The 16,335-nt window shown below is 31.7% G+C and overlaps 1 protein-coding gene across 7 annotated transcripts in view; it reads right to left on the bottom strand.

The window, feature by feature from the left end:
• Nucleotides 1–2,959: 2,959 nt before the first annotated feature.
• Nucleotides 2,960–16,335, bottom strand: part of RhoGEF2 (Rho guanine nucleotide exchange factor 2) — a 59,053-nt gene continuing 45,677 nt past the window's right edge. For all 7 annotated transcript variants that reach the window (XM_018459991.1, XM_018459993.1, XM_018459992.1 and 4 more), the window contains 6 exons: nt 15,827–15,940; nt 14,847–15,023; nt 13,882–14,099; nt 13,078–13,228; nt 8,201–8,250; nt 2,960–3,280 (listed from right to left, as the gene is read on the bottom strand). In XM_018459991.1, coding sequence (XP_018315493.1) covers nt 3,176–3,280; nt 8,201–8,250; nt 13,078–13,228; nt 13,882–14,099; nt 14,847–15,023; nt 15,827–15,940 — 815 coding nt within the window. In that variant the 3' untranslated portion in view covers nt 2,960–3,175. The remainder of the gene's footprint in view (nt 3,281–8,200; nt 8,251–13,077; nt 13,229–13,881; nt 14,100–14,846; nt 15,024–15,826; nt 15,941–16,335) is intronic.

Here is a 16,335-nt window from a genome sequence, read left to right on the forward strand (position 1 = left end):
TCATTTGATATCATTTGTATTATAGTATAATTTTATAACTTTTCTCACTGAAAACCAAAGAAGCACTTGAAAATAGAACATTTCTAAATCTAACAAACACTTACTTAGAGTCCTAGATATAAGAAACGCGCGATCGACATATGTCGGTATTGCAAAAGTACTAACGAGAGTATTAAAAATGGCCAGGATATGAAAAGTGCCTTTAAGGCTTTAAACTATATATATAGCCGTGATATCTCTCGTTAATATATACTACAAAATGCGTGATATCGTAAAATTTACCTTTTTAAAAAAGTTAAAAAAAGACGCCAAGTGTGCGTGCTCCTCTCAGAAAAAACCGTTACATAAATTATTATACGCACTTGTATGTATGCTTCTTAAAGAAAAAAATGACGTCCTGTTCCAAATCTATTTTCCAAACTATAAAAAAAAGTATATAATAATAATTTTTTTCAAAAATATGTGAAATCTTCAAATTGCACCGATTATAAACAGAAAATACATTTCGTTGAAACATTAATGTTATATAACTATTTTTAAACAAATATCTTTTAAGAATATAGTGCAGGCGTAAAGAGAGTTTTAAAGTAATAAATTTAAAAGTGGGCCTTATTTAGTGCCTGAGCTTTATTCGGCTCAGATACCTTATATATTTATGAATATTTATTAAAAATATTCAGTTCTGCTCGGGCAATAGCAGAATTTCTTTATAATATTTATTTGCCACTAAATGTACAAACAATCAAGTAAAATAATCAAGTTATATTTTTACTCCTTAAATTAAATTATAAAAAAATATATATTAAAAACACACATTGAAGTTACTTACTACGTCATTTTATTCGTATGCGCGTGATTGTGACATGGTAGTATATTATATTTTATGCACAATATAAATATAACATAATATTGAATATATTTTTCAATTATTAAACATAATTTTTTATAAGTAAAACAAAATTTTCATTGAAATTGAATAAGATTTCTACACAAACCACTCAAAATCTTTTTATTCACAACGATAGCGGTTACTGACTGATAAATTCCAATGTTGACAGACGCGTCGCTATGACAACGTACTAGTAACAACAGGTTCGTTCATTTACTTATGTACTCATAGGGAGTCGATCATGAGGTTCGTTTTTTATTCCTCCACTAGGGCTGCGTTCGAAAATATCACCCAAATAATCCTGTGCATCGTTTTATACTTGTTCATCCATTGTTAAACAAGAATAAAATGATACACGGGGGCACCCAGGTGATGTATTCGAACGCAGTCTAGACGACCAGTGTGATTGACCAACTGACATTTTTATCGCTATTTATCGGTTTTTTAATTGCTATGTCCAAGAAAGGTGTCATCGGCGCTTCCTTAATTTTGTGGTTCTCGCACGTGCACAAATATTGGTAATTAAAAATATTTAATTTATCTGAGTTGACGTTTACGAGGAGATACTGGAGTCTTCGCTTTAGTTTTCCATGAAAAAAGATTTTTGTTACTTTTTAAGCTTTTAGTGGCTTAGAAAAATCGGTTACATGCAACTGTGTATATGTATTGACAAACTCCAGATTTCGAAAGAAAAGAGTCCGCTGGACGTAACACAAAAATTGGTCAATCAGGGTCATGACCTTGACGACATATGTCAAGGTCATCGGGGCTGACTCCCCTCATCTCCATATTTACCGATTGTATGTCTAACTTATGTAAAAAAAGAGTTTTGAATTTACAAAGAAAAATTTTAATTCAATTTGTAAACAAAAAAATAATTCGTTTTTTATATAACCTATAATCTAACGTTTTGATGAAAGTTCTATCTCTTAACGAAATTTTCTCGAAAAGAAATGCTTCGGAAGGAATATGTTTTTTAATGTAAAAATATTTTTCGCATTATAACGACACGTAAAAATATTGTACACACACGTTTAAAGGACGTCGACTGAATTAGTTTTTATACCTGGTAAAACTGTTTCATGAGCGTTATAAAAAGAAGGTTTAGGACTTTTCGACTAAATTTTTTATGGACTCAATATTTCAGAAATAGCGCTATATGATTATGAGGTACACCTTGTAATACACACATTTATTTATACTGCATATAGGACTCGGTTTGCAATGCAAATCAATGACAAAAAGTTGCATTTGAAAGAATTAATGCAAATTATGTAAATTCATTTACATAAAATCTTTGGTATTAATTATTAATCCATTTTTCGATAAACACGACAAAAATTAGCCGTTTTATTGTGATATAAATATTTTTGAAAAATTTAACAAAACATAAGTTATGAATAATATAGAGTATCTTAATTACTTGATATTTATTACTAAAATATCGCCATTATTTAGGAAATATATCTAATAATAATTAAATTATTTGTTATAATTAATAACAATATTACTTATTATATTACAATAATGCGGATATATTATCTGATACATCAGCAAGCGATTTTTTTCAGAGATTATGTTAAACAATTTTTTACTTCTATTATTCATAAATTAAATTGAAATCAGATTGTACAAAAAAGGTAACCTGGAATTTTGCATTTTACAAAAAATAGTGAAAAATATGGATAATTTATAAACACACAAAAAGAAAATCTCTAAGATATATATCACATTTTATAAAATAATACATTAAATCTTCAATAATTGAAAGAGATAATGGCATGTGATTTATGTTACATACATCAAAATTCCAAAAAATTATAGAGTACACCCAGAGAAAAGTTTCTTCAATTGAAAGAAATGTTTTTTTGTTATACGGTTAAAGAAAAAATTTCTTTTATTTAAACGTAATTTCTTGGATTTAAATATTATTTTTTGAAATCAAATAAAATTTATTTGATTTAAAGAAATTATGTTTAAATCAAAGAAATGACATTCAAATGAAAGAAATTTTTTCTTTAACCGTATAACAAAAGAACATTTTTTTGAATTGAAGAAATCTTTCTCTGGGTGTAAATAAAACAGCTAAAAATTTTTCTCCTTCTGTATGCGATATTATCGTCCAAAATAAAGAATTATACGCAAAATGGCATGCATATGCGTCGTCCATTTTTCAATTCTTTTTACATATCTTTATTTCTCCTATTATGCAAAAGCGTTCTAGCACCGCACGTGAAATGCACCACATCAAGAAGGACATCGATAAAATGTTTCTCAGCATATGTTTCAACCAATGCTGTCGCCTATCACTTCAGTTTCCAGTTTAAGCTTAAGGTCTTCCACATATCCGCAATCTGCAGCAGCTGTTTCTCCATACGCATCAATAAGATCCTGTTAATATATAAAATATATATATTATAACATGGATAGAGGGGCATAAAAATGAAGAGTATTAATAAAATAATCGTAGTCCAACATTTTTCTTAATGTAATCTATCTTGTCAAAATTATTTAATTTGTTCATTGACTATTGCTTCCGTAGACTTTCATACGTATATTTATAATCTATGATAGATGGTTCCCTTTGAGAATCAAATTCAAATCGGAATAATTTATCTTTACACAATTTCTGCACATATAATTTCTATTCGTGCAATAGTCTTGATTTGACAGCAATTCGTAGTGTTTGATGTTTTTGATGAGGAGCCCCCTGGCAGACATGGTTACTGAGGAAATCGTTGAAAAAGTCCACAACATGATTCTCGCTGATCGCCGAACGAAAGTGCGTGAAGTAGCAAAGGCCATAGGCGTGTCGTATGGAACGGCATTCAATATTTTGCATGATAATTGGGAATGAAAAAGCTGTCGGCCCGATGAGTGCCGTGATTGCTCACGGTGGACAACAAGTGAATGCGGCTATCAATTTCAAAGCAATGTTTGGAGCTGTTCAAGCACAATCCGAAGGAGTTTTTGCGTCGAGTAGTAACCGTTGATGAAACATGGATTCATTACTACACACCGAAGACCAAGGTACAGTCAAAACAGTGGATTTCACCCGGCGGACGTGCTCCGAAGAAGACCAAGACGGTCCCATCGACCGGAAAAGTGATGGCCACTGTTTTTTGGAATGCGCAAGGCGTAATCTTCATCGACTACATGGAGAAAAGCAAAATTATCACGGGGCAGTACTATGCTGACTTATTGGGCCGATTCGATGTTGAATTGAAGAAAAAACGCCCCCATTTGGCGAAAAAAACATTATACACGTCCAACCACCTCGCTCGCTCACCTGGAAGTCCTCTGTCTGGATTGTGTACGCCCTTGACAAAAATGTTCGATTAAAATCGATTGAAACATAATATTTTAATCGGTTTTAATTGGTTTTAATCGGTTCACAATTGGTTTAAGTTCGGCGCATGGATTAATAAAGAGATTAATTAATCGGTTTTAATTCTAGACAAATCGTAATCGATTTAAACATCGCCTTCGCGGATTATTTTCAATCCAAAATTATTACATTTCAATATATGATGTTATCAATCGAATAATTAGATGAATGCATGATAAAATAATTTACCTGTGAAGCATGTATTTTTTGTAATCACTAAATCCATTTCAATTACAAAAATATCAATGAAATCGGTTGTAATTCTTGATATTATCTGTATACTTTTGTACAGATTAGTGCAAGAGATCGGAGAGCTCTCGAAATAATAATTGATACAAATAATTAGAAAGAGAATGTACACGTTTATTATTTAGAATGTAAAGACTAGAATACAGAAGCGCTTTTAATAGGTACATGAAAGAAAAGGTTGTGCAGAAGTAAATAACGAGCTTGGTAATAATAGCTTTAAAAGATAAAAGTAGCTAAGAAGGTAAAGTCGTTGGCAGACTAATTAGGGAAGATTTGATATTTGACTGCTTTCAATAGTAATCCATTTGAATTTAATTTGCTAGGAAAGGTAATATTAATCCATTTTAATTCTAAATTCAGCGATTGCTCGTAATTTCAATCCGTTTTAATAATATCTCATTCTTAGTAACTGAGTCGATTGTACTCAGGTTTAATCAGAGATTCACAATCAAATTTTTGTCGTGAATATTATACTCGATTATGTGTATAAGTAAGAGTGAGCGTGGCACAGCAGACATCGTACTGGTCCGCTATATTAGAGAACCCGGGTTTGATTCCTAGTAGAACTAATAATATTTTCATACGCTGTCTTCTTTCAGAAGGAAATGGCACTCTACTGAGAGTATCTTTGCCAAGAGCACTTCTCTAAAAAATTTCATCGTTTGGAATCAACGTTAAACTGTCCTATATGACTGTACAACCAGCATGCGCACCACAAGCATATGAGAGAAGTCACCAAGCTCAGCCACGAGCAATAGGATTGAGGAAGAGGAGGAGGTGTATAAATGAGGAAAGAAAATTATATTTATTACAAAGTTATATTTATTAAATTTCAAATGTATTTGAAAGTTTGCATAAATGTCTATAATATCCTACAGTTACGTGAATAACTTTGTTTCTTTCACATTGCTTAAGAAAACTATTAAGTTGTGTACATAATCTTTTGATACTATCCTATCACTGTACGACACATTGAACGATTTGTTAGAACTAATTGTAATTCTTGATATTTGAATGTGACATTTATTATTTTATAGAATGATGTATATAATTAAAAACTGATGATTTTTAATGTACACATGTGTACATTAAAAATATATCTATATATGTGTGGGTACATTGAAAATACTACACTAAAAATACACTCAAATTGGAAGTTAACAGATAAACAATAATGACTTGAGAATGAAAGCTCAAATTGTAAAGCTGTTACGCAGTTGACAAAGAAAAATAAAGATTTCACGGTTTGATTATGACTCATAACAACAGCAAATTCGACTCACACTACATAAAATCAATTTACATTTCGATATACAAAATAATGAAACTTTTTTATTAAAATAGATTGTTTTTGCCAATGATAAATTCGAATTTAACTGCATTAAACAGATTTAATTGTTTATCATGATGAAATCCGCAAAATTTCGTAGAATTTCGGATAGTAACGGATTTTTTGTTCTTAACGATAGAATTAGATTGATATTATATTGAAACATATTCCAATATCATCCGCTAAATTGTAAAATATCAGATTGGAACGGATTATTTTTGCTCACTAGTTATAAAATAAATAAACAATAAGTAATGCGTTCATCAATTGAATAAATGGTGTAGCACGTAAACTCACAAGGAGACTCGTAATCCAAAGATCCTAGGTTCGATTCCACTAAGGTAAATGTGTTTTTCAAAACCAAATTAAAAATGTAACTTCAGGTAAAATCATCGTACACTATAAATATTTTCACCATACATATTCCGCTAGGCCCTTACAGTTAAAAAATATAAGTCTTAAATATGATTCATTTTTTTAAATCGTGTGAAAATTAAACATTGTATTAAAACCAATGTATACTGTTCAAAAAAATTAGGGTATCACATTTTCTCAGTAAATTTTTTCCCCATTTTTAAACTGTAACTACTCAACGTAACTACTAGTATCTATTAGAAAAATAATCATTTATTTCTTTTCTTAATAAGAAAAAAATGAAAAAAGATCTACATGTACACACATACACTCCATATACCCGCGCGCACGCACTATGCACGCATGCACGCACGCTAAAATCATAAAAAGTCAAGGGTTACTTTAAATCGCTATATCTTGCTAAATAATCGACGTAGGACAAAGTTTTTTTTTAATTGAAAGTGGAAACTCCATACTTTGAAATAATATCAATGATCATGTTTGTCAATTTTTTTGTTAGTCGGTAAAAGACTGCAAATTTCAAAATTTTAGATATCTCAAATACGTTGTTATTGAAAGCTCACAACTTTCTGCCTTTGAATATTAAATTGAATAAAAATTAAACAAAAGTACTTATACTAGAGAGTTTTTTTTGCACTGTAAAATCCTTTTTTAATCTTTTTTTCTGCGTTAATTATTCGCTGAATTATTACAGTTTAAAAATGAGCAAAAATTTACTAAGAAAAAGTGATCCCCTAATTTTTTTAAGCAGTGTAATTATAACTTATGGAATTTTATAATTTCGGATTGAGGTGGATTTACCGTACATGAAGTGGACCGCACATTATTTGATTATTTTAAATCTTTAATACCGAATTTTTGATGCAGAAATCCTGCTTGATTCGGATTAAATTTTTTAAATCGATTTTAATCGAACACTTCAGTATATGTAGGTCAACATGGGATACAAATGCAGATGAAGAATGATATCTGCAATTACGGATATCACGTTCATCTGCATCTGTGCAATGTTGATCTATAATAAATGCAAATGAATACGATATCCGTAATTATGGGTAGATATCATCCGTTGTGTACACAAGCCAGACAGAAACAGACAGGAACCGCAGACAAAAGTAGTTGCAGACAAATGCCTTCAACACTGCAGGTAGATATGGCATTTATAATTACAGACAGATACGGTCATTATCCAATACATACAAGTTACAGACAGAAATTGGCAATTTCTTCTATTGCAAAAAAAGATAATAGATGCTGATACGCTGATAGATGTCCATTAGAAACATGTTCAGATTTCTACCAGAGTGCTCTTCGAGTGTAATGTCATCTTTGTTTAACGTTCAGTAAAGTAACAAGGAGTGATACCTGAGTGGCACTCGGGTGAGAATCTAAACATAGCCTAGATACAGTTACAACCTACAAGAATTCATTTGTTGCCACGAGAGAAATACAGTTCTCATAAAAAGAAGACGTCACGGAGTCCTATAAAAGGTCGTATATGTCGAGGTCATGGTCATTGGGGGGTTCCCCTAATCTGGAGTATTACCAATATTTCCCTCAATCATAGCAAAAATTGTAAAATGGTAGAGAACTTTTCGACTCAATTTTTAATCAGGAATAGCGCTATATGATTAGTGTCCGCTATTTAAGAAACACTCTGTAAACGTATAATACAAGAAGTTAATGTCGCAATAAATAATAATTTCCTTCGATATATTTGACTTAAAAAATCGATTTCAATTTATCAAAGATTTTCCAATTAATCAAAGAATTTGTCAATTAAGATATTCTTTCAATTATTTACAGATAATTTATACGTTACGTTTATAAACATATACTACACTACATTCTCCTTATAAAACAATTAATAAATACATTAAAATATTTAATTTATTAACAATAATATCCAATCCTTACAATCAACATGTATACATATATATATATGTATAAATTAGAAGATCTCTCTTACATCATGATGAGTGAAGTCATTGCTGCTATTGTCTTGGCGCACAAGATCATCTATAAAGACAATATTATATATTATTTCTTTGCACACAATGATTTAAATATATCAACAAGGGGAGATTCCCAACTCAAAGAAATTAAAAAACTTTCGCAATAATACAGACAATTTCCCATACAATAAGCTATTTTTTTTGCTGAATAATAGCAGTTGTCTTTATTATTATATATAACCTCAAAGATAAATGACTTTACATTGAATAATTACTCTCCGTAAAAATAGAACTCAGATACAATAAAATGGAGACAGACGGTGAGACACAAATAAAAAGAAATACGCGTGATCCGAAAAGCGAAGAAAAATGAATTCTGCGTACACGTGTGCCAAAATAAAAATGAATTTTTTGCAGCTTCACAGTAGTTAAAAAAAGTATTAATTTTAATACATGTTATACACACGGTATGTAGCCAACATCATGCCCAAATTCTGTCATTCTAGAGGGATAAAATCAATTCCTGTGAGATGTTGATCCAGTTTTCGTTTTTGTCTTATTATTCACAAAAGTTCGCTTAGCTGTCTGTTTATATACATTTTTTATGAAACTTTATATAATATTATATGAACGCATATAAGTGGACATAAATAAATAAATATTATAATAATATCAAGAAAATAGTAGGGTATATAAGAGTCAAATTTAAACAATTAATGTATGTAATATAAATCGTTTAAAATGTGTACATTCTTAATTAATAAAATATAAATTTGATAACATGTGGGCAACATACGTGGGACAGAGGGGCAGACAAAAAACCAGAATTGCTGAACATCGCAATCACACTCGTTGAAATACGTCTGTCCACTCTGTGATAACGAAACATAGATTACAATTTGGACATGACTTTGATTGGAAGAATAAATCATAATTCTTGATGAGGAATCTTGTTATAATAAACGCCTAATTTCCGAATTGTTAAATATTAAAAAACAGAAAAATAGTCTTAATTTATAGACAGATACAGAAGGTCTTCATAAAGCATATAAACCGATTATAAACAAGATATGACATTGCAGCACTAAGATTACGTATTGTTGGAGGAAAAGTTCTGCGGATTTTTTAATAGATGACACTAGTGTCAGAAAATAGATATCATGTGACATTTAAATGCCAGTCTGCCGCACATTTTTTGACAAGTCACATATGACTTGTTTTATGACGGTTTTTAGTGAATAAATGACTTTTTGCAAAAACTAATGAACATTTGAGGCTCGTTCAGGGCTAGATTTTTTCGTTATCATGAGGACTACATTTTACGAGAATTTCAAAGCTTTGTGTTTCAATCACGATGAACAGAGAGCGAGTGAAAAAAGACCTTTTTCGGTGGTTTTAATTTTTTTTCTACTTAACTAATAGACCGATCTTAATGTTTTAGGTCTCATTTTGTAAGTATTTCGAATACCTACATTTTTCATACTGAACTTTTTTCCATATAATTGACATCTTTCGTTTTATAAACGAAAAACCTGCTTTTTGCATATTTCCCACACGAGTTGCGAGTCTCAAACATATACATTTCTTTTCTGATGGCCTTCCGAAGATTTTCGTCGAGAGAAATGTCAACTTACAATTTTTGCGCGAAACGGGTTGTATATTTTTTGATTGACTGACATTAGCCCTCGGGAATAATGATTAATGAGACTTGGATAATTTTGTTCACTTTCTTTTAAAGTGACTGTTTTACAAGAGAGCGTTATGGCGGAATAATTCAAGCGTTCAAACTCCGCGTGTGCACGCCGTGCACATAAAAAAGTAAAACTTACATAGATCGTAAGCGCCACATAGATCGCGAGCGCCCCATGGGCAACCGATCCGTTTCTGGTAACGTTCACAACATAAACTCAGACACGGGTCTTTTTGAGTTTAATTCTACTGGACTATATTGCCGAAAGGACGGCCTACCGATAGGATCGCACGGCACGCGAGCCGCAGGAAGCGGGAATGGCCGAGCGCACCCGTATAGTAGTAAGCCGGGTGGACGCGCGTATTCGGCTATCTTTAAACATTAATATCTCGTTTATTGCGCAAACTGCAAAATGGTACAAAACTTTTCGACTTAGTTTGGTCCGCTCTACCTACTCATGGTGGATGATGTTAAAGACACTCTGTATATTCAGTTTACGTTTAAAAAGATTTAGCTAGTATTGAGAGGAAGTGTTGAAAGTGCAATATCCAACTAAACATTTAATTGGTTCGCAAAATTTACTAGTTTAGTTTCGTAAAATTTAAGTTAGCAACTCTTTTTTTTCGCGCGTCTTTTTTTACTCTGCTATCTTTTTCTTCTTCGTTGTCACGCCTTAAGCCTTGTGTCCACGATGCTAGAAATTGGTCCGAGATCTCGGAGAGAGAAAGAATTAACCAATCACATTTAAACAATTTAGTCACATGATCAATGCGATTGGTCAATTCTTTCTTCATCCGAGATCTCGGACGGATTTCTAGCATCGTGGACACTGGGCTTTACGGACAATCCTTTCTCTTATATAACCAAGACAGTTCAAATATACAAGATTTTCTCATTCTAAATACGAATAATTGATTATTCTAGAAAAAAACCTCTCCCACATGTTGTAAGCGCGGCTTTCGGAACACTGAGTTCACTCATAACTATTTAACTCTAAACGGTTGAAAAGATCATTGGCAACGTTGCAAATTGTTGATGTAGTTGACGTAGTTGATGTAGTAAATAAAAATGAAACTGCAGCAAAAAAAGAAAAAAATTATCTGTCTACAGTGTTTACATAATCTCTCATTCTCTATATCTTTTAAAAATTTTTTAAATATACATTTTATTCAATAAGCATGCGTAACATATATCTGTAACCGTAATCGAAAAAGAAATAAATCCAAACGATTACGATCACTGTTATCGGTAAAAGAATTGAAACCACTTGAATTTCGAAATTTTTTGGTCTAGAATCGAAAAAGACTGAACCGGAATTAAAGCCGAAAATTGGATACAGTCTCTGACCGCATAACTGGACCTAAATTTCATTTCGGTCTGAATCCCTGATCTCCATTTTATTGTATTTGAGTTCTGTTTTTGCGGAGAGTAAACATTTAATGTAAAGTCATAGAAGTAAACATACAAGGTGTTTCATAAATGCATGTCAATACCTTAGGAAGTAATCTATATAGACTAAAATAAGTAAAAAACGTCATATAAACATATGTCCTACATACATTAATTTTCAAGTTATGGATTTTCAAGTTATGGATTAAGAAAATGTTCGAAATATCTGCCTTGTCCATCAACACACTATTGCACGCCTTAGCATTGAGTTCCGCACTCGTTCAAAATTATCAGGTATTTTTCGAATAGTCTCAAATCAATTTTGTATCCTTTCTCGCAGATCATCCTCATTGTTTAAACGGCCAAAAATAAAAATCTAATGGATTGAGATCAAGAGGTCGTGGTGGTCATGGGATGGGTTCATCTCGGCCTATCCATCGGTTTGCGAAAGTATTGTTAAGGAATATTCTCACTTCAAAATGGAAATGAGAAGGCGTACCATCGTGCATGAACCACAAGTTTTGTCTGATAGCCATGACTGCCTGAAATTCTGTCAGATTTGTATTGATGGATATTGTTTGTAAATATTAGGTAACGTCGAGACGTGTTAAGCTGTACAATAGCATGTGTTGACGTACAAGGCGGGCATTTTGAACATTTTCCTTAATCATCCATAACTTGAAAGCTAAGATATGTAGGACATTGTTCATATGACGTTTTTTTACTTATTTTAGTGTATAGATTTACCCCCTAAAGCAGTGTGGTCGGAATTAGTTGCTCATTTCGGGCCGATTTCCGAAGCGATGCCCATTGTTTCCCCACTATCGCTCGCCGCTCACATGGCGGTTTTTACAAGTTTCTCCTAAAGGTACGCTACCAGCGTATTTTTCACTGAGGGACATTCCTAAAGCATAGCACCAGCCGCGTGATCGGCGGCTCGACCGTCGAGCGGCGAGCGATAGTGGGGGAACAATGGACGTCGCTTCGGGAATCAGCCCGAAATGAGCAACTAATTTCGACCACACACACACTAAAGTATTGACATGTATTTCTGAAACCCTGTATAATAAAGACTTCTATTATTCAGCATAATTGTATGCTTCATTGGAGTTCGACGATATTCGCTTCGAAAAAGAAAAACCGATTTTTTTCAAAGGGGTGTTTCACCCCTTAAAAGTGAAAACGGGTACGTATAAAAAAATAGGTGTCGCTTATTTTTGTCTAGAGAATAACATACTAAAAGTTTTAAATTTAAATCATTAAAATCGGAGTGGGACAGTTGGGTCCTTTCCGTAAGTTTTCTATAAGACGTTATGTGACTATACAAACGATTTAGAAAATAAGGATCCTAAACGGTCAAGCTAGATATTTAGTGCTGAACTAATTCTGGGTGAATTTATATACTACATATATGTTTTTAAAACTACGTGCCGAAATTATTTTCGTGCCTAGGTAGTCTAAAGACTTACGACATTCGCGGAATGCTAGAGATCCGAGTTCGACTTCCGGCCGAGGTAATATTTTTCGCAATAAATTTATTTACAGATTTTCAACACATTAAAATTTGATGACGGTAGAGCATATCAATTTATTAAAATTCTTATCAATTTATTAAATTGCTTGTCAATTTAATACTGTAGTTCAATCGGCTTACGTTTCAAGACTGCAAATAATTTCGGCGCAGTTTTAAAAAGGACTACATACATGTAATATATAAATTCACACAGAATATTTCAGCACTAAAGATCTAGCCTGACCGTATAGAGTTCGCATTTTTTGTAAATTATAAATTAAAGAAAATGAAGTACAAACCAAGCATCGTTTGCGTGTGAGTTGTCGTGGTTATTATTTCCGAAAATTCACGACGTTGCACCTCAATATCAAGCGCATGTATACGTTCCCTACTTCTTCGCAATTCTTTCCGCAGTTTCTCTCGCTCTTCTTCTCTCTCTTTTACGATCGCCTGCAATTTATTAAAATTCAACTTAATTTTGGAAGAAACAAATATTGAAATACTTCTCAGGATAAAACTCTCATTATAATTGTTTTTTTAGCTTTTCAAGTTTAAATATATATATATATTACATACATATACAGATATAGCAAAAATAGGACGTTATTTTTTCAAATTTTTTTGTTAATAACTTTTTATGAATAACGAGCGACGGCTAAAACCTGTCGAAGGCCACTTAGGGTGATGACCTTGACAACATATGTCACGGTCAAGGACATTGGAGGATAGTCCGTATATCTGCATAATTAATAAAAACTTATATACGTCATTTTTCATGAAGTTACACTTACTTGACGTTATGTAAAATTTTGGTATGGATTTATGTTGTGATAATTTTGTTAAAGAGCGTAGTTCGCCCCGTAAAACCCTTTTTTAATCTTTTTTTACGTTAACTATTCGCTAAGTAATTACAGTTTAAAAATAAGCAAAAATTTACTGAGAAAAAGTGATCCTCTAATTTTTTAAACAGTGTATAATTCTGAGTAAAATAATTCTAATAAATACAGACCGTTCGAAAATTTGTGCTTTATAAAATCGTCAATGTCTAAGCGAGTAGCCTTCAATTTGGAATATTCTGTAAAATAAATAATGGCTATATTTACCAAGAGTTGTGACAGTTGTGACAGTTGGGACGTTAGATAATAACAGATCGGCTGCAACATTCCCATGGCTTGTTGAGGATGCGAATGACTTCGTAGCGATGGACAACCAGTGGCTTCACATGCAGAAGATGATAATGTCGACGATCCACATGACGCAAATATTGTTTCTGTTTCACTTATATTTAATGAAGAATTCAGCATTCCCATCAACTGATCAGCTATAGACAAGAGTAAAACATATGTGCGTCATATTATGCATGTAAAGTTACTCCATAAGTAATTATAAGAAACAAATTTTAGTAATTTTTTGTGTGGTTATCATGATAATATAAGTGTAACATCAACTGCTATTTTCTACAAAATTATGTAGGTATACAATTTATTATGTACAAAATATCTCTTCTCTTTCTATCTTTCTTCCAGATTAAATAAATAAAATTTTTAATACTCCAAAGCGTATATTCAATTCTTGAAAGAAGTTTGAAAATTTTTTCATTACTGATATTCTGTTCAAATTTCCAAACATTTGAATACTTTTTTATGCAAATTTAAAGTAAATTTGATTATTCCGGATTTTCAATATTTATTTTTTATTTGTATAATCATGGAGTAAAATCAAGAGCACTTGTTTGAAATATTAGATTTGAAAAAAGTAGACAACTTCCTTAAAGTAAACATCTTATATAAAATATTCAGTTCCATTTTTATAAGAAATATAATTAGAATTCGTAAACATATTAATTTATACACTAAAGAGAAAAATTTGATTTTAGTAATAAGCTGGGTTAAATTTTGTGATTGTTGTATTGATCACGAAGATTGTTCTTTGTATTTCCAAGGAAAATCAATAAACTACTACTACTATTACTACTACTACTACTACTACTACTACTACTATTACTACTAAAAACAAAGTTATATTCCAAATAAAATAAAATAACAATAAATTTTGTACTAATAAATACTTTGAGTAATAGCAGCAAGTATCAATTCAGCAGGTTCTTTTTCCACAGTGGATGGTTCAGATGCTATGTCTGCCACATGTTCGAAATCTTCTTTAGGGATATTTAATATATCCGCCATCAATAATTGTTTTTCGCGCAGAGCTTGTTTAATTATTTCATCCTTACGCCTCAGACATTCTGAAAAGTTTCAAATATGTTCATAATTTATTTTTACTATTTATGAAAATTTATTTTGTTATCATGCAAATTGTATCTCATTTTAGTAAAATCACAATATTGCGCAAATTCTATAGAGATTCAATATTAAAATTATTAATTACATAGGCCCATAAAAAAAAAGTATTTTGTACTGGGGTGGAGACCCAGTTATTCTTATGTATTTTGAATTACTGAATACGAATCTGACATAAAAATAGGACCATCCAGGGCAAATTTTCAATCTAGAGCAAAAAAATGGGTCAAAAACCTCGAAATCAAAATTATTTGAAAATTTAATACACGTAATTACTACAATAATATCAAAGATATGTAAAAGCCAAAGGCTTTAGACATCGACTGGTTCGTCAATCTATCACAATCAATCAGATTTGACAATAATACGATTATATATATTTGCTCTCGTCAAGAGCGATTGCCTCATATGAGGGCAATAAAGGGTTAATAATTATTGCTTAAGATTAAAGTCAAATTATGATAAAATAAGTTAAAATTAATATTTTTGAAACTTTAACGAGTATTTTCCTCAGATATGCCAAAAGGGGTTTGCGGATTATCACAGTGGCGTAATCCATTGCTAATGCCAACATTTTGTGAACCTTGCCGTTTATCAGTGTGAGGAACACACTAATACAGTATCAGTACATTTTGATGAAGTAAACGGCAAGATTCACGAAATGTTGGCATTAGCAATAGTTCACGACAAAGCGATAACTCGCAAACTCTTTGGCATAAATTAAAATGATTGAAGAAACAGGCTTTACCTATTGGCGTAAGAATCGGTTCTGCAACGTGTACTGGTGGTGCTTCCACGTGAACTTCCAATGGATCTATTAATAGTTGAGTACACGTGACCATTCGTAGAGATTCTGTCATACCTATGTATACCAAAGAACTGATTAACAACGTTAATAATGTTTTTTATTTCCTACATATCCCCCCTGTATTAGAAAATTAATTTATTCAAAATTATTAAATGTACTAAAACATTAATAAATTCATTATTATTAATTTTTTATAAGCAGCTACATACAAGGTGTCCCAGAATGACCGCCAAATACTTTGTGTGCTGGTACAGCGAACTAAACTGATTGTGAGTCGAAAAGTCATCTACCATTTTGCAAGTTTCGCAATAGTTAACAAGATATTATATATTTACTAAAAATCACCAAATATATACAGGGTGTTTCCAAATTAAATCGCAAAACTTCGGGAGCGTGTAGAGGAGTAAAAAACTAAGAAAAAAAGTCCTATAGACATATGCTCGTTTTTG

This window comes from Mycetomoellerius zeteki, unplaced genomic scaffold, assembly GCF_001594055.1.
Source record: "Mycetomoellerius zeteki isolate Tzet28-1 unplaced genomic scaffold, Tzet1.0 scaffold9, whole genome shotgun sequence".
In the NCBI taxonomy this organism is placed as follows: domain Eukaryota; kingdom Metazoa; phylum Arthropoda; class Insecta; order Hymenoptera; family Formicidae; genus Mycetomoellerius; species Mycetomoellerius zeteki.